This window comes from Rana temporaria, chromosome 6 (assembly GCF_905171775.1).
Source record: "Rana temporaria chromosome 6, aRanTem1.1, whole genome shotgun sequence".
NCBI lineage: Eukaryota > Metazoa > Chordata > Amphibia > Anura > Ranidae > Rana > Rana temporaria.
Genome location: NC_053494.1, coordinates 98,487,045 through 98,510,896, shown reverse-complemented (window position 1 = coordinate 98,510,896; position 23,852 = coordinate 98,487,045). Strand labels below are relative to the sequence as shown.

At 41.4% G+C, this 23,852-nt stretch overlaps 1 protein-coding gene across 2 annotated transcripts in view; it reads left to right on the top strand.

Annotated features, from left to right (window-relative positions):
• The window catches only part of ARPC1A (actin related protein 2/3 complex subunit 1A), a 57,520-nt gene that overhangs the window by 19,053 nt on the left and 14,615 nt on the right, over positions 1-23,852 (top strand). For both annotated transcript variants that reach the window (XM_040357059.1, XM_040357060.1), the window contains exons 3-9: positions 1,099-1,203; positions 2,515-2,737; positions 10,094-10,201; positions 13,521-13,733; positions 16,631-16,706; positions 17,435-17,628; positions 20,967-21,057. In XM_040357059.1, coding sequence (XP_040212993.1) covers positions 1,099-1,203; positions 2,515-2,737; positions 10,094-10,201; positions 13,521-13,733; positions 16,631-16,706; positions 17,435-17,628; positions 20,967-21,057 — 1,010 coding nt within the window. The remainder of the gene's footprint in view (positions 1-1,098; positions 1,204-2,514; positions 2,738-10,093; positions 10,202-13,520; positions 13,734-16,630; positions 16,707-17,434; positions 17,629-20,966; positions 21,058-23,852) is intronic.

Here is a 23,852-nt window from a genome sequence, read left to right as displayed (position 1 = left end):
TTTTTATGACTGCTGCCATTATTGCGAAGAAATTCAACCGAAAAAGGGACACTTTAAGAGTATACTTAGTAATTATTTCTGAGAGGGTCAGTACACTAACAGTCACTATTCAGACAGTACCCGGTCTATACCCCAGCAAAATACGCTCGTGGCTCCCACACAGCCTCTACTGCACCTCTTAGAACGGGTCTTAAGCCTCACATCCAAGGGGAGAAGAATACGTAGAACTTGCGTCAGGCTATGTGCCAGACGTCACAATCAGTACAAAGGATATATGAGCAATAAGCCTGATGTGGAACAAAACATTAAAAAGAAGCCAACAGGCTATTCACTTTACAGATTTGATGAATTTTAGCAGATTGCTTCTACTCAGCTCCATACGGCCAAGAACAAGGAGGGAGAAGGAAAAGAAATTTCATAAGGGGTATCCTTAAATTTATTTATTTTTTACATTGTGTTTAAAAAAAAAAATGTTTGATCAGTTTTATTGCTGTCACAAGGAATATAAACATCCCTTGTGACAGTAATAGTTGGTGACAGGTACTCTTTATGGAGGGATCTGGGGTCTAAAAGACTCCAAATTCCTCCTTTGCACTTAAAAGTATTCAGATCCCCAAAAACTGCATATTTTTTTTTTTTCTTTTTTTTTTTTAAACTGGCGTTGGCAGTCGACCCAGAAGTGATGTCGTGACGCTGATGCTTCGTTCCAGTCTGTCTCTAGTGGCCGGAAGTAGCGGCTCGTGGATCGGGTCTCCCGGTGGGACAGGAGGCCCGGTGAGAGCGGCGATGTCCCCTCCTGCTCCTGTAGGATAACAACCAAGCAGCTTTTAGCCACATCGGTTGTTATCACTGGAAAGCTGACCACACGCTCTAAAAACGGTACCGGGATGATGCCTGCAGCTGCGGGCATCATCCCGGTAATCGATTTTTCCGGTCTCATGCATCAATGCCGCTTCGGGGACACCCGAATCGCAATGCAGCAATTACATTTTCGGCACCCCTATTGCAAAATATAGTGTTTTTTGTATGAAATGATTACCCTTTTTCAAAATATGTTTTTGAAGAAAAGTCATGTGTTGATATTCTTTTGTTTTACAGAGATTGCAATAAGCCCCAATAACCATGAGGTACACATCTACAAGCAAAATGGGAACCAGTGGGTGAAGGTTCATGAGCTGAAGGAGCACAATGGGTACATTACAGGTATAACATGGAGGAATCAAAGTGTATTTTTACTTTTGCAGCCAACTTGGGATAACACCTGCTACTGTGTTACATGCTCTCACTCGCATAGCATGAATATTTAGGGATTTCTGCTTACTTTTTTTTAACAGGGTTGATATTGGTAAGATACATAGACATTATATGTGCTGCAATGAAACCATAAACATGAAACCCATAGTAAAAGCAGTTGCTGTTCACATATTTTACATGTACCAAGAGGTAGCATTGTCCACAGAAGTCAAACTTTAGTTTCATTAAAAGGCCCACACTTTATTACGTTTTTTTTTTTTCTGGAAAATTTTTGATAAAGTACTGTGCAAAAGTTTTAGGCAGGTGTGACAAAATTGTGAGAAAAACAATCAGCGCCACAATGCTAATAAATTGCTCCTATAATGACGTGAAAAAAATCAAATATACCCCTCTGAGTGTCTACACAGCTGCTGACCACTTATAGTGATACACCACACCTATATACATTTTGTGAAAATAGTGCAGCGCTGCGTATCTATAAATCTTGTATAATAAATAATTATACATTCCATAAAACAATTTAAAATATTTAAAAAAAAAAAACGTTCATATGTAGCTGTTTCCAAAGCTGTCACCGCTGTGTAAAATCCTATTTAAATGGATCCAATATTCAGTGCACACCACCACCTGCTAAAATGAGGATGAGTATAAAACTCATAGACAGATCACTCCTTGTGTCCACCACGATCCATCCACTTTACCAATGGTAGCAATTCCTACAGTCCCCAGACTGCACCTCTGTGTGGGTAATCAACGTTTGAATTGTCTCCAAACACCACCTTCCTCCATTCGCTTTTTAATAATAAATTCCACTTATATTTCCAGGGGGTTAAGGACATGAAACAAAAAACACAAGTACCATAGTGTTCTCTGCTTTTAAAGGGGAGGGGAGGAGTCGAATCTTTGATGTCAGGCAAAGCACCATGAGTTTAGACCTGCGGTGAATGAGCTGGTGATTTGACACATGCTGTTTTTATTGTTATTTCTTGTAAGTGTAACTTTTTGGGGGGGCTTTTTTTAATACATTTTCTTTTATTTATACATTTTTCATTAGTCAAAGCAGCCCGCTCCCAGGAGCTGCAATCTGCTGTGTCTGCTGGTGGTGGTGGTGGTGGGGGCACACTGCAATCGCTTTAAACTGGAGTGCGCGATTGTGCCTGCATGTGCCGCCCACCCACAGTAAATAACTGGGCAGTCAGCAAGTGGTAAAATGTATTTTCAAAAATTCATCATTTTTTCTTTTTTTTCCTATTTTTAAAGGCATAGACTGGGCTCCAAAAAGTGATCGTATTGTGACCTGTGGAGCTGATCGGAATGCTTATGTGTGGAGCCAAAAAGATGGAGTATGGAAACCTACATTGGTTATCTTGCGTATAAATCGAGCAGCAACCTTTGTCAAGTGGTCACCTTTGGAAAATAAGTTTGCAGTGGGGAGCGGAGCAAGACTTATATCCGTGTGCTACTTTGAGTCAGAAAACGACTGGTGAGCATTACTCCTAGAATTCCGGATAGACATATGCAGAAATTGTATTATGAGATTAGCTGTTTGATTAAGTGGTTGTAAACCACAAACCTGAAATATGAACAAAGAATATCCCTCTATAGTGTGTACTTCAGTTAAGAGCATTTTTTTTGTCTGCTGCCTCCTTTCTCTGCTATCAGCATGAATCATTTGTCAATTTTTTTCCTGATACTGAGAGAAAAATTGGTAACAAGATGGACCTCCCGCTGATTGACAGCCTGTGCTGTGTGAAGGAGGGTGTGTCCCTTCCCTCCAGTCAGCTGTCGGAGTTCTCCTCACTGAGCTCTGCAGAGTGTAACTTCAGAAATCCAACCCCCTTTTTTCTGAACAAGCTTTAAATGAATGTAGAGAAGGGAAGAACTACAGTCTTCCCCTCACTTGGTATATGAGAGAGTTTACAACTACTTTAAGTTTGAATTTTGTCTTTTGAAAACTGCAGTAATAAAAAAACGACAAAATAAATGTGGTAGAGGGAGGGAGTTAAAGGGTTTAAGGCCTCTTTCACATGGGGCGGATCAGTGATGATCCACCCTGTGTGATCCCCACTGAGCCCACGGATGACAGGGACCGCCCTGTCTTTTCTCCACTCTCCCCTATGGGGGGTCGGATGAACACGGACCATCTGCAGAATCTGAGGATTACGGAACTGGGTGAGATCGGGTGATTACTGATCCGCTCCGTGTGAAAGGGCCCTAAAGATGATGGTCACTGAAGTTCAACTCTCTGTATAGTGTTACCAGGTTCTCAAGTGATTCCAGCAGGGATCAGGAGATTGGTCAGCCAAATCCATTCATACAATTATTACTCTAGGATGGTACTTGGGCCCTGTGATGATGGATATTAAAGGTTTACGGGGGATTGCCCTTAACGGGGCGCCATAATCCTTTGTAATAAGAATTTTACTTGCCTGGTGGAAAATGTCCAGGTTTTTAACCACTTCACATCCCGCATATTGTAATACGACATCCACAAGGTGGCTCTGCCATGCTGGTTGGATGTCTTATGACGGCCTCGGGGGCGCATACACTGTCCGCCATCGGCAGTTACAGAGCCAGGGACGTGGATCTCTGTGTGTGTAAACACAGAGGTCCACGTCCTGTCAGGGAGAGGAGACCGATGGTGTGTGTGCCTTGTACATAGGGACACCGATCGGTCACCACCCCCAGTCAGTCCCCCCCCACAGTAAGAATGGCTCCCTAGGGAACACATTTAACCCCATGATTGCCCCCTAGTGTTAACCCCTTCCCTGCCAGTCACATTTATACAGAAATCGGTGCAAATTTATAGCACTGTTCGCTGTATAAATGTGAGTGGTCCCAAAATAGTGTCAAAAGTGTCCGAACTGTCCGCCACAATATCGCAGTCCTGACAAAAATTGCGGATAACCGCCATTACTAGTATAACATTTTTTTTTTTTTTTAAATGTCCTAAATCTATCCCGTATTTTGTAGGCGCTATAACTTTTGCACAAACCAATCAATTATTGCGTTTTTTTTTTTTTTAAATATGTAGAATACATATTGGCATAAACTGAGAAAAAAAATAGTTAAAAAAAACAAAATTGGGATATTTATTAAAAAATCAAAAAATAATATATATATATTTTTTTTTTCAAAATTGTCAGTCTTTTTTTGTTTATAGCGCAAAAAATAAAAACCGCAGAGATGATCAAATATGCCCAAAAGAAATTATATTTGTGGGAAAAAAAAGGACGTCAATTTTGTTTGAGAGTCACATCGCACGACCACGTAATTGTCATTCAAAGCGTGACAGTGCTGAAATCTGAAAATTGGGCAGGAAGGGGGGTGAAAATGCCCGGTATGTAAGTGGTTAAAGACCCGGCTGACAAAAGGTTGAAGACTCTGTTGAAGGCCTCCTTTACATTGGCAGACTCTGCTATTTAGCCTGCAGTAGCAACCATTTGCCAAAGCTTTAAAGATTGCATTAAGCAGTTGGTAAGAAAGGAATGGTCCCATGTGGAGGCAGACACTGGTGAAAGGGTTAGCAGAGCTGCCCCTGACTGTGTGTTTTGCGATACATGCCCTGAAATACTCTATCGAGCAGATTTCTTGTTTTGCTCTGGTGTCTGCTCACATGTGGAGGGTTCTTTGGTTGAAAAGCTGGTCTGCAGAACTGCCCTGTAAAAAGCTGCCTAGAGGTTTTCCCTTTCATATGGAATGTCTGTTCAGGGAGGATAAATGCATAAAAAAGATCTAGGGCTTCCTCTTGCCACTCAAGAAAAAGGACAGGCATCCAGCTTATGGTGGTTCCTCCTTTTCTAGGCATTTTTCAGGGCTCCCTGGCAATCGGGTTCGGGCAGAAAGTTTCCAAGTCCACTTCATTATGAAGGGGTGTCACCACTCATGCGGGTGAGGGGGAGGCTGCTGTGTTTTGCAGAATGCAGTCTCGGACATTTCCCACGACGGAGGTTGGATAATACCTCTTTTCTCCACGGTTTATGAGATTGATTATACTGGTGACCAAAAGATTCCTCGACTTCTACTCCAATCTCTTCATGATCCCAAAGCCAGACAGCGATGTGTGGCTGATCCTGAACTTCAAGAATCAAAATAGGTTTCTCACAGTGCAGTCTTTTCACATTTAATTGATGCATTCAGTGGTGGCCTCACTCCAGCAGGGGTATTTTTTTTTTTTTTTTTTGCATCAGTGGGCATAAGGGATACTTTTCTCCATGTGCCCATTTTTCCTACGCACTAGAGAACCAGCCCCTTGGGTATTAATGAAGGTGCTGGACTTGTTGAGAGGTCAGGTTGTTGGCTTCCTGGAATATTTGGGTGACCTGTTGCTCAGAGACCTATCAGTGCTCTGAGGAAAAACCTCTCTCACAATTCATACACTGGAGAGTCTGGGCTGGATTCTGAGGCAGGAGATGTCAGCGTTCGAGCCAATGTAGAGCCCGATTCTGGACACGGTGCAGGCAAAGATCTTTTTACCAAAGCAGAGAATGTTTTCTCTGAGAAATCAGACGGTCATTCTAAGGAGACTCGGGTTTCTGTCTATTTGTCTTTGCATGAGACTGCTGGGGAAGATGGTGGCCACATTCGAGGCGGTGCTGTGCACACGCTTCCGTTCCAGGACTCTACAGAGGAAAATCCTTTTGGATTGGAACAGGAGAATTCATTGAAGTCATTGGACTGCTGAATGTCCCTTAAAACCCCATTGTGCTCTGGCTATCTAACTGGTGGATGGTCCCTCAGAATCTGGAGAGAGGGAATATCAACTATTGGCGCCTCAGGTGTCCGCCTGTCCAGATGAAAGCGGATCATTTTGTTTGGATAGAACATCATGTTCCTGCCTTATTGGCAGTTCATATCCCAGGTGTAAAGAACTTGGCTGGTGGACTTACTCAGCTGTCAACAGTTGGTCCCAGTGGAGTGGTTTCATCCCAAGGTGTTTACTGCAATTTGTCAGCATTGAGGAACCCCCGACAGATTTTCTAGCGTCCAGATTCAGTATGAAACCTGGACAGATTTGTCTCCAGAACGGAGATGCACAGGTGATAGGGGTGGATGCTCGTTTATAATTTATGCCGTCCCACCAGTTCAGCTACTTCCACGTCATATGCAGGATCCGGGAGGAGAACATTTTTTAGGAGCACCAGCTTGTCCCAGAAGTGCATGCTATGCCAACATTGCGAACTTGGCTTTGGATGGCCCTTGGACAACGCTGGCCTGGCCACATCTCCTGTACTGGGGCCAATATTGCAACTTTAAAGTTGCTGCGTTTTGACAGCTTGGCTATTGAGACCCTGGTTTTAAGGGGTCAGATGGGTCTCTGGTGTTATAGCTACTTTTCTGAAGTCCAGAAAGATTTATATTTGTATAGCCTGGTGTGAAGCCAGATAGTTTTATCCCATTTTGGCTTTCCTCCAAATGGTGGAAATGAATCAGGCCTTGGGTACCATTAAGCCCAGGTTTGTTGCAGTAGTGAAGCCGTGCGAGTTCACTCCCGCTTGTCGGTCCCGATTTCGGCCATGATTACAGAGACATCTGTGCAGGAGCAGTACAGAAACTACTTTTTGAAATCGGTGCGGCGTCGCACCGATTAGGACAGTGCCTTTCCCGGCAATTGCAGCCGATTTGTCATGTCAAATCGCACCAGTGTGAACCAGGGCTAAAGGCCAGATATCTGCCTAAGCAATTTATTTCCAGAGATCAATTGCCTCACATTCATTAATACACACTTTTGTGCAGGGTGTAACCCGTGTGGTTTCACCTGTTAAAGGGGTTGTAAAGGTTCGTCTTTTATTTTCTAAATTGGTTCCTTTTAAGCTAGTGCATTGTTGGTTCACTTACCTTTTCCTTCGATTTCCCTTCTAAATGTTTTTTTTCTTTGTTTGAATTTCTCACTTCCTGTTTCTCCTCAGTAAGCTTTCCACCATCATCCGAGCAAAAGAAAGTCATTTAGAACAGCTTACTAAACACCTTACTGAGGAGGAACAGGAAGTGAGAAATTCAGACAAAGAAAACAAAGAAAAAAAACCTTTAGAAGGGAAATTGAAGGAAATGGTAAGTGAACCAACAATGCACTAGCTTAAAGTAACCTATTTAGAAAATAAAAAACAAACCTTTACAACCCTTTTAACTGCTAGCCCACCGTCGTTTCACGGCAGCAAGTCTGCTCCCCTGCGCGAGAGCACATTGTATAACGTCGGCTCTCGCGCAGACCACTAGGGGCGCGCTCGCCCCCAACTCGCGCGCCCGATCGCCGCCGGGCACACGCAATTGCTCGTTACAGAGCGAGAACCGGGAGCTGTGTGTGTAAACACACAGCTTCCGGTCCTATCAGGGGGGGAAATACTGATCCTCTGTTCATACAATGTATGAACAGAAGATCAGTGATTTCCCCTAGTGAGTCCACCCCCCACAGTTAGAACACACCCAGGGAACATACTTAACCCCTTCCCCGCCCCCTAGTGTTAACCCCTTCATTGCCAATGTCATTTTTATAGTAATCAATGCATTTTTATAGAACTGATCGCTATAAAAATGACAGTGGTCCCAAAAATGTGTCAAAAGTGTCCGAAGTGTCTGCCATAATGTCGCAGTACCGAAAAAAAAAACGCTGATCGCCGCCATTACTAGTAAAAAATAAAATATTAATAAAAATGCCATAAATATACCCCCTATTTTGTAAACGCTATAACTTTTGCACAAACCAATCAAACGCTTATTGCGATTTTTTTATTTTATTTTTTTAACGAAAAATATGTAGAAGAATACGTATCGGCCTAAACTGAGGAAAAAAGTTTTTTTATATATATTTTTGGGGCATATTTATTATAGCAAAAAGTAAAAAATATAATTTTTTGTTGCTCTATTTTTGTTTATAGCACAAAAACTAAAAACCGCAGAGGTGATCAAATACCACCAAAAGAAAACTCTATTTGTGGAAAAAAAAGGACGCCAATTTTGTTTGGGAGCCACGTCGCACGACTGCGCAATTGTCAGTTAAAGCGAAGCAGTGCCGAATCGCAAAAAGTGCTCTCGTCTTTGGGCAGCAATATGGTTCGGGGGTTAAGTGGTTAAGTTTCCCCTTTGTCCATGTGACTTGAATTGCTGTTGTCTGTTTTGCAGAAAACGCCTTTTGAACCAAATCGGAAGGTTTTATTTTATTTTTTTATGGCAACTGGTGGCTCAGTCCTGTAAAGAGCCCTTTTTAGGTCTCCATCATGACAAGGTGGTCTTTGTCCTCACCTGTCATTCTTGCTGAAGGTGGTTTTGAGTTTTCATATGAATGAGAATATTGTCATACCTTCCTTTTTTTTTTATTTTTTTTTTCCTAGTCCTCAATCACTGGTGGAGAAAGCCCTGCACACATTGAATGTGGCTCGGGCTGTGCAAACTTTATTTGACAATGTCTGCAGCAGTCACGGAGTTGGATACATTATTTATTCTGCCTGAGGGTTCTAGGAAAGGCCAGGCAGCTTCTAACTTGACCATTTTGCAGTGGATTCTTCAGCTTATTGCCCAAGCCTATGGCTTGAAGGGTAAGACTTTGCATTTTCAAGGCTCACTTGACTAGGAATATGGGCACCCCTTGGACTATCCAACATCAAGCGTCAGTTGCTCAGGTCTGCAAGGCTGCAGCTTGGTCTTCGGTACCTAACTTTACAAAGTTTTATCAAGCTAACATAAGGGCTGCTGAGGATACCACATTTGGCTAGTGTTTTGTTTTCGGTTGCTTCTGTGTCTCCCTTCAAAGTACATTGCTTTGGGACATCCCAGGTAGTCATGATTATATCCTGCTTATATCTGTGTCTCGTGATGTACGATAAAGAAAATATTATATATTTTTTTTGTAATTGCCTGTAAAATATATATTTTTTGAGTAAATCACAGGACATAGAGGTTCATTGCTTGCTACAAAACTGAGAAGCTTCCTGACTAGGAGGGGAGGATTTCCTGTCTGTTGTCCATTTACCCATTTAAGGGCCTTTCACACTGATACGTTTTTACCTCGCAAGAAAAAATGCAATCCTATGGGACTCTTCACGCCACTTCATTACAGGTGCAGTGCGTTTTGAAAAGTCCTGCTTGCTGCATCCTTGGTGTGGTTTTAAAAAGTGCACAAAAAAATGCAGCTTCCCATTTGAAATGAATGAAACCGTAATAAAAACATGATGTGTGTGTTTGGTGACTTTTTGAGTCGCATGTCCATTTTTTACAGGTGTGTGTAGTCCAAAAAAGCACCAGAAACGCAGCAAAATCACAGTAAAAACTCCAGTTTTTACTGTGATTTTGCTACAGAGCAGTGTGAAGGGGCCCTAATGGTGTGTCCCTCGATGTACTCCAAGGAATGGATTGTACTGGCAAGTACAAAGATCCAGTGTAATAATAATAATATTATTATTATTAATAATATTATTATTATTATTTATTAAATATTGCCTCTTTTTAAAAAGCTGGGCTGTGAAGCACCTGATTTTAGAAGGTAGTTTTATTATGCTTTTACAATTTATTTGTACAATTAAATGTGTGTAATGCTTGCAAAAGATTATTATTATTTTTCCATTTTAACTGCATCTTTTTTTTCTGGTGCCTCAATTTCAACTTTAAACTGAACTTGTAGTCAGACTATGGATATTGAAATATTTACAATTTCTTAACAAACTGTAAAATGGGCATTTAAAACAAGCCCCACTGATCTCTTTAGCTGCTGGGACCATGGAACGGCGTGTTCTATTTAGAATCTGTAGAGGTGTGCGAAATTTTTTTTTTTTTTGTATTGGCTTTTAAATCTGTCACACTCAAGGGTATTGGAACAAATATTCTAAATGTGTCTAATCTTTATCAGGTGGGTGAGCAAACACATCAAGAAACCGATTCGTTCTACTGTGCTAAGCCTGGACTGGCACCCAAATAATGTACTTTTGGCTGCAGGATCTTGTGATTTCAAGACTAGGTACAATGTTTATTTTTTATTTGGTTACATTGACATAATTTGATCTTTGTTCTGTTTCTAGATACTAGTTAAAAAATCTGAATCGGAAGCTGTCTGCGAGCATATTAAAGTATATAGTATAGTATGTTAACCTTTTTTTTTTATAAGTTTTGAATAGCGTGAGAAAGGGTTTGAACTTATGGTAGGTTTTTTCCTCTATCTGGGATTCCATTACAGAGATTTTTCCTCACTCAAGTGGTGAAGGAAAATCTCCCCCAACAGCAACTAACAAAAGAATAAATAAAATCAATATACAACACTGGCAAAAAGTATGGAATCGCCACACTTGGAAAATGTTCATTTAATTGTGTAGCAAAAAAAAAAAAAAAAAAGGCCTCAAAACTGTTTTCATTCAACATTCCAACCGTCTGGCTAAGAAACAGTTAAAAAAATATTAGTAATTTGCATAGATTCATTGCTGTATTTTTTCACAGGATGACATCTATACCTGCGGTGCAGTGTATATCTTTTTGTTTTATATCTTGGTTTTAGTGTTTAAATAAACAAAAACCAAAAGGTTGACGCTGCGCTAAATTAAATATTGAATTATAAATGTAAATAGCTGCTAGCACTAAATTGTGTACAACAACTTGGTAACATAAAAAAGAAAAAAACAGTGCAGCGCTAGTGAGTGATATTGTGCTCATATAAATTAATAATAAACAAAAAAAGTCATTCTGGAATAAACTGAAAATTTAGCCAGAATAGGAAAAAACATAAAAATGCAGATGGATATATGAAGAAAAAGTCTTAAAAAGCCACGAAACAAAGTTCATATGACTCTATCCAGTAATTTTCCTTGTGAAAGAGAAGTGGATTGTGCAGACAATGTGAAAGACTCTTGATTGATGTGAGGTAAGCTGTCACCAATACACCCGTGAGGAAGGATAAGATTGCCTGCTTACCAGATGAAAAGACTGTTTTGCATCAGTCTAATAGGGCCTGTGGGAAGTCTGGTCTCCCAATACCTTAGCCGTCAAGATAGCCACGGTATAGCTCAGCATACAATCCGAAGAGTCATAAACCAAAAAAAAGAGAAGAAGGACCTCTCATAGCGTATAACGTTTAAAAATAGAAGAGGGTTTAATAAAAATTGCACTTACAATTAGGCAATATAAATACAGCATGGATAGCAAAACGTCTCCGATCTCTTGTTCCGATGCTTCTCGCTACTCGGTCAGGAAAACACAGCCGGCGTTCAGGACGGAACGCGATGACGTCACGGCACCCGGGTGCCGTGACGTCATCGCGTTCCGTCCTGAACGCCGGCTGTGTTTTCCTGACCGAGTAGCGAGAAGCATCGGAACAAGAGATCGGAGACGTTTTGCTATCCATGCTGTATTTATATTGCCTAATTGTAAGTGCAATTTTTATTAAACCCTCTTCTATTTTTAAACGTTATACGCTATGAGAGGTCCTTCTTCTCTTTTTTTTGGTTTATGACTCTTCGGATTGTATGCTGAGCTATACCGTGGCTATCTTGACGGCTAAGGTATTGGGAGACCAGACTTCCCACAGGCCCTATTAGACTGATGCAAAACAGTCTTTTCATCTGGTAAGCAGGCAATCTTATCCTTCCTCACGGGTGTATTGGTGACAGCTTACCTCACATCAATCAAGAGTCTTTCACATTGTCTGCACAATCCACTTCTCTTTCACAAGGAAAATTACTGGATAGAGTCATATGAACTTTGTTTCGTGGCTTTTTAAGACTTTTTCTTCATATATCCATCTGCATTTTTATGTTTTTTCCTATTCTGGCTAAATTTTCAGTTTATTCCAGAATGACTTTTTTTGTTTATTATTAATTTATATGAGCACAATATCACTCACTAGCGCTGCACTGTTTTTTTCTTTTTTAGTGTTTAAATACCATAAATATTATTTATATCTATATAATGGTTTTTAAAATGGCTCCCTAAGGCAAACTTAAAATTCCAGTTAAAAACAATAAAATACCCTTTATTTATATGAATAAGAAATAAAACTTTTATTTTATGCACTATAAGAATTGCTAAGACCTCTTTCGCACTGAGGCGTTTTTTTCAGGCACTTTTAAGCTTAAAATAGCACCTGAAATACACCTCCCCTGCAGCCCCAGTGTGAGAGCCGGAGTGCTTTCATGCTGGGGCGGTGCGCTTGCAGGACTTTGGAAAAGGTATTGAAAGCAGCGTCTTTGGGGCAGCGAAGGAGCAGTGTATACACCACTCCTCCCCTGCCCATGGAAATGAATTGGCACCGCTGCCAAAGGGCTATAGGAGCTGCGTTTTTCGAGCAGTATTAACCCTTTCCTCCACCGCTAGCGGGGGTTAAAGGCGTCCCGCTAGCAGCTGTAAAGCGCAGCTAAAACTAGCGTCTCTCTATCGCTAATGCAGCTGTGCTAGTCGTGTAAAAGGGCTCTAAATGTCTGATTAGAAACTGCAGCCTAATCAAAACATTCCACAATCCTCTCGGTCACCAACAACGTGCTGCCCATGCAGCTGAATGTGGCTGCTGACATGCACTTCCTTGTGCCATTGTCTGCGTAAGTAACAGCACATACCTATCTGGCCCTACCCCTGTTCTGCCTGGCCTTGCCCCCATTGCACCTAGCATTGCAAAAAAAATCAACATGTCTTAGTTTTTTTTTTTTTTAACCCTGTGACATCATCTTGCTGGGGGGAAAAAATCCCTGCTTCCACTCTGTGAGAGGAAGACTTTCTGCATTGCCCTGCTTTGGGTGGAGGTGAGGTTGAGAGGAGAGCAAGGCTAAGTTTGAGCTGAGGGCAGAGCTGTGCTCTGATGCTTATGAGAGGAAGGTACAGCCCAGGAGTCTAATACTCCCAAGACCCGCCTATTACACACTCACAGGACTACAATGGGAAACTTACAAGAGCGGCGTCTGTGGGGATATAGGGAACAGCACCTACGGTCTTGCAGAACAGAAATCACAGGGAATGAAGCCTGTGATTTAAATAATGCACATTAATTTTCTGTTTAAACTACAGCCTGGAGAAACAAAGCCATACATATCTGTTCAAAGTGGCAAAGCACCAGCAACAACATGGAAAAATATTTCTGCCCAGAGTTCAGCTTTAAGCTACATCAGATGTATGTGGACAGGCCTGTTAAGAGAATAAAGTGTGTTCTTACTAGAAAATCTCATGTACTATGTTGTAAATTCAGGGGGCTTATAGAGGGGGACTCGTAAGAATAGTGTTTTTTTTTGTGTGTGTATGTGTTGTATATAATAATTCAATTTTTTTTGTTTTTATTTTATTTATTTATTTTCTGCTTGCAGGGTGTTCTCAGCATATATTAAGGAAGTTGACGAGAAGCCAGCTAGCACTCCTTGGGGATCCAAAATGCCTTTTGGACAGCTAATGTCAGAGTTTGGAGGTGCTGGCAGTGGTGGCTGGGTCCACAGTGTAAGCTTTTCCGCTAGTGGAAATCGTTTGGTCTGGGTCAGTCATGACAGTATTGTGTCTGTGGTTGATGCATCTAAAAACACAAGGTATTTTATTGTCTTGTTGCCTTTATGAATATTGTCACAAACGTGTAAATATTTTGTGGCTGACAATAACATTAAGGGGTTGATTTACAAAAGTTATAATTTTCACCTTGGGCTCTGATCTTTCTAATTACCCTCTTAAGTTCAAAGCAAGTATGTTGCCTAAAACTGTAATAAACCCAAAACCGTTCTTAAATTGCAGTTTACCAATTCTTACATGTGATGGCTGCATTGGTTTTCTTGTTTAGGCATTCTTTCCTTTTATTTTCACCTGGTGATCTGGCTAGTAAGTCTGTTTTTCAACCGAACAAACTCTCCTACAAATGTATCAGTTAAGAGTGTTGAGACAAACCATTCAACATTGAAAGGGGTGCTTACACTTTTATCCTAATAAAAAACTGTTTGCTGTAACTGCAGTGTGAGCTGCATCTTGGTTTATTAGTGTATCAAAATCTGCTAGAGGGGCACTCTAATAGAGAGGAAAAAGCCTTAAAAAGAAACAAATGCAGCCACCACATCTTATGATTGGTGAGCTGCAATATATTATGTTTTTGGTTGTGAGTTTAATACTTTTTTAACCTCTTCCCGTCCATGCTATAGCTGACTGACGGCTACAGCGCGGACCTACATTGGCGGGAGGCTGTAATTAGACGTTCTCCCCTTTGCACGCTCCCGGCGCACTCTGTGATTACTGAGTCAATGAGACTCAGGTGGTCACAGATCGGAGTAAGGGGCCAATCCCAGCCCCTTACCATGTGATCAGCTGTCAGCCAATGACCGCTTTTGTGCAAACCAATCAATATACGCTTATTGCGATTTTTTTTTTTTGTTTTTTACCAAAAATATGTAGAAGAATAAGTATCGGCCTAAGTAATGGCGGCGATCTGCGATTTTTATTGTGACCGTGACATTGCGACGGACATATCGGAAACCTTTGGGACCATTCACATTTATACAGCGATTAGTGCTATAAAACTGCACTGATTACTTTATAAATGTGACTGGCAGGGAAGGTGTTAACACTAGGGGGGCGCTGAAGGGGTTAAATGTATTACCTAACTGTAGGGGGAGGGGACTCACAAGGGAAGGAGACCGATGTGTGTTCCTCTGTTCTGGGAACACACATCGGTCTCCTCACCTGACAGGACCGTGGATCTGTGTGTTTACACACACGGATCCATAGTCCTGCCGTGATTGTGTGCAATCGCGGGTGCCCGGCGGACATTGTGGACGCCGGGCACACGTGATGCCCCCCAGACGGCTGTCATATGATGTCCACCCAGGATGGGAGATCCCATCTGTGGACGTAGTATGACAATAGCCGGTAGGGAAAATGGTTAAGTGCCATTTACGGTAACCAAAGTATATGTAAACCCAGTCAAAGTATATAAAGTTTACCGTGTTCATGTTATTTCATCAGGTCTTATTTAAATCTGCAGCTTTAATAAAAAAAAAAACACCTTGTGATCCTGCCTGATTCATTTTACAAGCAGCGGGGTCCCATTCCTGCCTGATTCATTTTACAAGCAGCGGGGTCCCATTCCTGCCTGATTCATTTTACAAGCAGCGGGGTCCCATTCTAATAGACTCCAGAGCTTTCCATAAAAAGAGGTGTCATGTCAGGTCCCATGCTCTCACAAGGGATGTTGTTCATCTCCTGTGATAGCAATAAAGTTAAAAAAAAAATTAATGAGACAGAGTTAAAAAAATAAAGCTCCCCCATACTCTCTAGCAAACACACATGTAGGTACTGCATGCATACATAAATGATGATCACACCACACGTGAGGTATCTCCGCAAACATTATAGCCAGAGCAATAATTCAAGCTCTAGACCTCCTTGTAACCCGAAACTGGTAACCTATAAAAAAAAGTTTTGCTTTTTAAGTATCAATTTTGTCACTGTTGGGGAGATTCACCCTCTCTATTGGTCATGGTGACGGTTCTAATCAAAATTAAAATAAACTAAAACAAAAAAAACAGGAAAAAGGGAAATCTTTCATTGGGGACACTAGTTCTGGTGACTACCAGGTATTCATAAATTTATACAGTAGTATAGTAGTAGTTTTGCATTTAGTTCTACTGCTTAACCCAATAAAAGTAAAAAATCTCCTATATGAAATATAATATGAGATCCAGCACAAAAACTCCACCCATACGCTGTCTCCAAAAAAAAAAAAAACTATTGTGTTTTCTGTCATATCAGACCAAACTGCTGCTTGACTTCCAAGTTTTTCTGTTTTTAGAAGAGGGAATGTTCAGTACTTGCCTCTGTAGCTCTGTGAGGGGCATTGACAGAGAGGAAATAGCCACTGATAGTGTAAGATATATTTCAGAAATCACTTAATTCACTGTTGGAAATGTCTGACCATGCTCCCTTTCTCATCTATAAACACGTACACTTGGGCATTCCAGGCATGCTGGGTGCCCCACTGCATTAAATTCTTAGTGTCCAGGAAATAACCCCCATTTCCCATCAAGAGATTCTGTTTAGGCATAGTGTTTGAACCATTTTCCCTAGTTAACCTGTTTAATACCAGACTTTTAAAGTATCTAAACCCAAAAACAAAAATGTAATTTTAGTGCAGCTTACCAGTCCTTTGGTGTGGCTGGTTCATAAAAAAAAATTCACTTACCGAAATCTGTAGTTATGTGACGCTGAGGTCCTGGGGTGCCCTTTTGGGTGTCCACATCACTGCCTGCGTGATGTGTACACTTTCTATAGACTGTCCAGTGGCGGGGTCCGCTCAGTATAAAGAGGACAACTCATGTCATTGCACCCAGAAACGGTGAGCCTATCGGGATGGATTTAGTGAAAAGGAGGGAGGGTGAATTTAGAGTTCATATAATGAAGCTTTAAATACCATAAATATATTTATAATGTTGTGTTCACTTTGTAGCTTTTCACAGCTGAAGACGGAATTCTTGCCTCTCCTGAGTGCCACCTTTGTGTCGGAGAACAGCGTGATAGCAGCTGTAAGTTAATTCAGAAATGTTTTTCCCTGCAGCATCACTACAGCGTTGCAATCAGACTAGGAGATAAAACTGAAATGAGGTTGGATTTTACAAGACAATCCAAATTCTACCTCAAAGTTTCCCTGAACTACTTCAAGAAAAATGTTTTGGAATGGCCTTTCCATTTCTCTGTCTTTATTCATGTTAAAATAATATGAATTAATCTCGGCCATACAATCTATTCAGACAAATATTTCTCAACTAAAAGTATTCAAGGAAAAAGGGAGGTAAACATTTGAAGCTTGTGATTCCTAAGCTCTTGCTGGGAGGAAGCTAAAGATGTTCATGCCACAACTTCCCCCAAACTTACATTTTGCTAAATAGGCATTTTGCATGAAAATGTTCAGAAAAGTCACGCTAAACTTCATTTTCTGTGGAAGTTATATTATCTGTATAAAGATCTATAATGGGCAGGTATACTACCAATTTTTGAAAGTACACGTCCTGTTACAGGGTGACAGCTGTGCCATTTGTGCTTTTGCATGGTCATCCTGTCACATGTGGTAGAGACCAAAAGTGTACATTTAGAATAAAGGTTACATAGTTAGGTTGAAAAAAAACACAAGTCCATCTAGTAAGATCAAATTTCCCATATCTGAAAGGTCTTTCTTAAATACCAGTGATGCTTATAAAATAACCTGATTATTGCATGTTTGTAAAAGATGTGTAATTCCAATTCCCTCCTTTAGGGGCATGACTGTTGTCCTATGCTCTTCACATTGGATGATCATGGCTCATTGACATTTGTGTCTAAACTGGACATTCCAAAGCAAAGCACTCAGCGTAACATTTCGGCTATGGAACGCTTTAGAAACATGGATAAGAGAGCAACCACTGAGGACCGCATGACTACATTGGACACTCTTCATCAGAACAGCATCACGTAAGCATAAGCTAGGCACTGTTGGGAAATAGAGAGTGCTTTTTTTTGTGTAATTATGCCATTTGTTATTGTGTCCTTGAGGCAAGTCTGGCATTGAGGAAGGCTACTGAGCACACAAATGCACTTGTCCAGGCAACACAACTATGGTTGTTTTAAAACAAACCAGTCTAAAGAGAAGCACTTAAATCTGAAAATCGAAGCACCACAACAAAGTGTTTAAGTCCAAAATTAGGTTTGTTTGAAACATAGGGGCTACAGTCAATGGGTTTCAGGAACTTTGTCCCCTTAATAAGGGCTTAAAATATACAGTATACTCTCTATTGAAAGCGCTCAGCAATGTGTAGCTGCTATTATACGTTTAGAACAAAATCGCATATTGGGTTCAAACGCTTTAGTGTGGCGCTTCAATTTTCAGACTCAAATGTTACTTCAGTATTACGAGGTTACTGTTCTAGTATTTAATTTCACAAGAGCAGCCCACTTAGATACATAGACGCCCCACTGGGATACCGCCAATACATTTTTGTCAACTATATTAATAGCACTATAAGATAATGTAATAGATGCTGATAATGTAATAGATGAGTATATGTATAATAATTTTCTTCTGTTGGGCAACATGCATGTTTCCTAAAAGTGTATGTCTGGGATAAAAAAAATATTTTGACATACCTGTAAAATCTTGGAGTACAGTATAGGACACAGGCTTGATATTCATAGCCCTGTGGTTATAGGCAGGTGCCTATATGTGATTGGACATTGGCAAAGTTTTGAACACATGCTCCCAGGGTTGTTTTCTTTGATCTCAAGGTTTGGACATGAGATCTGAGAGAGATCAATTTGTTTTCTGGGCTTTTACCTGGGTTTTTATCTAAAATGAGGCCCAAGTACTCCAGGCAAAGGGGATGTTCCATTTGATTACCCAACCAAAGGCCTGAAGAATCTGTATAGTCCCAAGAATGCAGATAACCAGAAGGGGAGATGAGTCCCGCAGAAGAAGGTCATCAAAAGTCCTGTAACTTGAATGTCCTAAGTTCTTAAGGGGGAAAAAGGGGTGCAAGTACCTTTGTGAATATTCTGGGGGCAGACAATGGACCAAAAGGCAGTTCACCCATTAAAGTATTTCTCTTCTAATGCGAAGAGCAGAAAGCTTTGATAAGATTGGTAAATGGGAATGTGCAGATGGGCATCTTGGATGTCTATGGATGCTAGATATTCCCCTTCTCTTGGAGAGGCAATAACGGACCCTGCATATTCCATACAACATTTTGGAACTTGACAGTGCTTGTTTAGGGATTTTAGGTCCAGGATAGGACAAATGCCCTTCTAGGTTTTGGTACCACAAACTGGTTTTAAATAGAATCCTTTGTATCTGTCCTCCAAAGGTTATGGAACGACCACTTCTTGAAACAAGAGGTGGTTTTGGGTATTCTGCAAATCTGGCTGTTCTTGAAAAGATTTTGGTTGATCGGAAAGAAGAAAGCGATGAGGGAGTAGAGTTTTGAACTCTATTTTGCATCCCTTTGAAACTAACAATTGAACCCACAGCACTGGGGTGGCTGTGTTTCAAAGAATGGCAAAGGGCTTTAAAGAGGGCTTTGGGGTAGTCTTGGTGGACTTTTGTGCCAAAGGGGAAGGCTGAATTTTGGCATAACAGTTGAAGTCTAAGTAAAGGGTTGAGGTTGCTCTGCATTTTGAGCCGGTAGAAGCTTCTAAGAAGTGAGACTTTATGGCCCTTTGCTGAAAAAAGTATCTTTCTTACTGTGACATCTTGGAGTTTTATAGGAGAAATCCAGCCAAAGCTTGTATGGCTGAGCTTCTCCTCTGGATCACAGAAGTGCAATTTGTTTTGCACTCCTGTAACCCGTTTTCAGCAGAGAACGGACTGAAGTTTGCTCTCTGCTGATGTCACAGAAATCAGTCCAGGTACCGCATGGTCCCGACAATGGAAGTCTGGATCCGCCAGGTGCCTGGACTGACGCTCTTCTCAGCGAGCCATTGAGAGCCTGAGATGGCCGCTCCCTTGCCCATCCACAGCTCAGTGCTCCAGTGAGCGAAGAGGAGCAGAGTGAAGAGCTGCCGATTGACCGTCAGCAGCTCTTTGCTCGGGGAGCTCTGAAAACCGAGCCATCAGTAATGTTCGATCACTTGGTTCTCAGTGTAGAGGCACCAGGGGACAGATGCAGCATCGTTCGGATGCTCTATCCACCTAGGTAGGTATGAATATGGAAACACCCCCAAACCCTTCTTTTAAATGCCTCATCCAAGTGATGTCTTCCTTTTAAAGGGCATACATGTTAGACGTGAGGTTGGCATCCCTGGTGGGCATCCTTGATGGGTATGCACTGATAATTGAGTTGCTGATTATTAGTGCATACCTCCACCTGTAAGGAGAGCCGATAAACGGCTCTCCTCTAGTCGCTCTTTGTCAGCGTGAATAAAGTAAAAGCCAATAAACTGCACTTCCTTGTTACGATTTGACCAGCTGTGATTGAACATTCTGTACTGAGATCGGAGATGCGCTGTGTCAAAGCGACACACCGCACTACCGATCGCCAGGCTGCGTGCCCTCAGCTTATCCTGCTGGACGTCCTATGATGCCCAGTCAGGATAACTGGTCCCGAGCTCGGAAATCATTCTGCTAAAGGCCAGGCGGGATGTGGTTAAATTTGGTGTCCGTGTCAGTGTTGGTGTGTTTTAGGTAGGGTAAAAATAAAACGCAAAATGAGTGCTACGGGTACAAACTACCAACATACACATATGTGGTATCGCTGCAATCATCAGGAGCAGGAGAATTTATTTTAACTTGTTCTTTTGGTGAAAGGTTATGGTAGTAGCAAGAAATATATACGATATCTAAAAAAAAAAAATTCTATTTCGGGCCAGTTTTCCTTAGATAATAAAAAAAAAAAAATCAGGAGGTATTCATTACCCGTATAATTCACCTGGATGCATAAAGTAGTTGGGATGCTATGTAAAATTTTACTAACGCAAGTCCAAGTTTGCAAAATTGTGTCTAGGCATTTAGATTTGTTTTTCCCTTAGGAAAAAAGGGATTAAAAAAGCTCCTAAAGAGACAAAACATAGGGAATTGTGCATGTATTGTAGATACTGTATGTGCTCCCTCTTCTTCTTCTTTTTTTTTTTTTTTTCTCCGGCAGGCTTTCCACGTTAGCAAGCAGGTCCCTTGCTGGTGTTAAAAGGTTCCTGTTATCTTTGGACCACATTAGAATTCCTATATAGTGGCTGAATTATATGTTATATTCTAATGCAGTGACACTAATCTATTTCCAGAGTGCTATGACTGCTGTCTTGTAATTTATTTTCCTGTCCTACAGCCAGGTGTCTATTTATGAGGGGGACAAAACTGATTGTCGCAAGTTCTGTACTACCGGAATCGATGGTGCAATGACTATCTGGGACTTTAAGGTCAGTTTTAATGATTTATGTTCATTTTTGTGTATATATGTTGGCTGTTTTCAACAGTGGGCATATAGACTACTCCTGTGACATGCTTAGGTCCATTGTTAAAGGGGTTGTAAAGTCTCCAGGTTTTTCACCTTAATGCATTCCATGCATTAAGGTGAGAAACGTTCTGTGCCGCAACTGACTCCAGAGCCCCCCCCCCCCCTTTTCTTACCTGAGCTTGTCCGTTCCAGTGATGCAGCGACTCCAGCCGATATCTCCGTTCTCATTGGATAGATTGATAGCAGCGGGAGCTGTCAATTAAATTCAATGACGCAGGGGGCTGGGCCGAGTCCTGCTGTCTGTGTCAATGGACGCAGCAGTGGGACTCGTGAGCATGCCTGCACGGGTTGTCCCCATGTAAAGGCTCTCGTGGGGGCACCCAATGAAGAGGAGGAGAACCTCAGAGTAGGAGGATCGGGGCTGCTCTGTGCAAAACCCTTGTACAGAGCAGGTAAGTATAACATGAAAAAATAAACAAACCTTTACAACCCCTTTAAAGGCATCCCTATACTGAGAGGAATACAGAACTGTTCTTTTTCTGAAAATGCTAGCTGAAAGTCAAAACTTCTGAGCTGCACATACGTTCCAGGTCAGTAATTCAAAGCATTGAAGCTTTTGAATCAACTTATCCAGGCCTCTAGCCTTTTTGGAAATAAAGTGAGTCTTCTCATTCCTTTAAGCACAGATTTTCTTTAACACAATTACTCTGAGCCATATTTAAGATCTGTAAAAAGCCAAATTGAAGCTTTAGTACATTGGCTAAATACATTCCAGGTGTATCAAAAAAAAAACATGTCCAGCTGTTTGTTTTCTTTAGAAAGCATCTATAGCCTGAGTAGATGCCTCCTGCCATTTTGTTGCAGAGTGTGACCCTTGTTCTCTGTGGAGAATTAGTGGTCTCTCTGCAGTAGTTCAGTACATTTTGAAAATACACTTTGCAGAGACCACTGCTTTCACACATTGAACAAGGGTCCCACTCTCTAGCTATTGTTATTGGACAGGCTTGTGTTTTTGTCTATGGAGGGATAGAGAGAGCCTTAGAGCCGGTTCACACTGGGGCGACTTGGGATCCGACTTGAAGTCGTTTCAAGTCGTCCCAAGTCACGCTGTCGAGAAAAACAATGCAAGTGAATGGGAGCGGTGTTAATACACACTACTCAAGTCGCTCCGACTTCAGAAGAAGTTCCTGTACTACTTCAATCCGACTTGTAGGCGATTTGTACCCATTGATTTCAATGGAAGTCGCCTCCAAGTCTGATCCAAGTCTGATCACTGTCTTAACTGAAGCGACTTTCCAGGAAGATAACATACATTTCTCAGGCAAACCTCTCCCTCCCTCCCCTAGAGCTGATTGTTGTTTGGCCACTGGAAAGTCTCCTGTCCTGGAGACGACTTCAAGTCGTGTTGTAAATCGCCCCAGATCGCACTGTGGTTCATGCTCAAGTCGTGTCGGAGTCGCCTCTGAAAGTCGCGCTGGAAGTCGTGTCGCCCTAGTGTGAACCGACTCTTAGACTTTTAAAAGTGATTTTGAAATAGAGATGAAAAGCAAAACATTTGTTTATAGATATGAAATATATATATATATATATATATATATATATATATATATATATATATATATATATATATATATATATATATATATATATAGTCCTGATCAAAAGTTTAAGACCACTTGAAAAATGGCAAAAAATCATATTTTAGATTTTGGATCTTAATGGATCTTAACAAGGTTCCAAGTAGAGCTTCAATATGCAAGAAGAAGAAATGAGAGTGAGACAAAACATTTTATGAGCATTCAATTAATTGAAAATAACGATTAAACTGAAACAGGCTGTTTTTCAGCTGATCAAAAGTTTAGGACCACATGCCTTTAAAAGGCTAAATCTGTGCAAAGATGTGGATTCATTGTCATTCTCTGTTAGGTAGTCACACGTTGTGATGGCAAAGGCAAAAAAACTCTCCCTTTTTGAACGTGGTCGGGTTGCTGAACTGCATAAGCAGGGTCTCTCATCAAGACACTTGACAATCCTCGACCAAATTAAGGCCCTTACTGGTGCTGACTGCAGGCCCATAACCATTAGACGGCATCTGCGACTGAAGGGCTTCAAAAACAAAAAACTTCTTCAAAAACCTTGTCTCCTTGAACGCAACAGAACTGCTCGTTTGGACTTTGCAAGAGAGCACCAAACATGGGACATTCAAAGGTGGAAGAAAGTTTTATTCTCTGATGAGAACAAATTTAACCTTGATGGTCCTGATGGTTTCCAACGTTACTGGCATGACAAGCAGATCCCACCTGAGATGTTTTCTACGCGCCACAATGGAGGGGGCGCCATAATGGTCTGGGGGGCTTTTTCCTTCAGTGGAACAATGGAGTTTCAGGGAGTGCAGGGGCATCAAACGGCCGCTGGCTATGTTCAGGTGTTGCAGAGAGGATTCCTCATGACTGAGGGCCCTCGTCTGTGTGGTAACGACTGGGTTTTTTAACAGAACAACGCTACAGTACACAATGCCCGCAGGACTGCGTGTTCCCCTGATCTAAATCCAATTGAGAACCTTTGGGGATGGATGGCAAGGGAAGTTTACAAAAATGGAAAATGGTTCCAGACAGTAGATGGCCTTCATGCGGCTGTCTTCACCACTTGGAGAAATGTTCCCACTCCCCTCATGGAAACGCTTGCATCGAGCATGCCCAAACAAATTTTAGAAGTAATCAACAATAAAGGCGGAGCTACTCATTACTGAGTTCATGT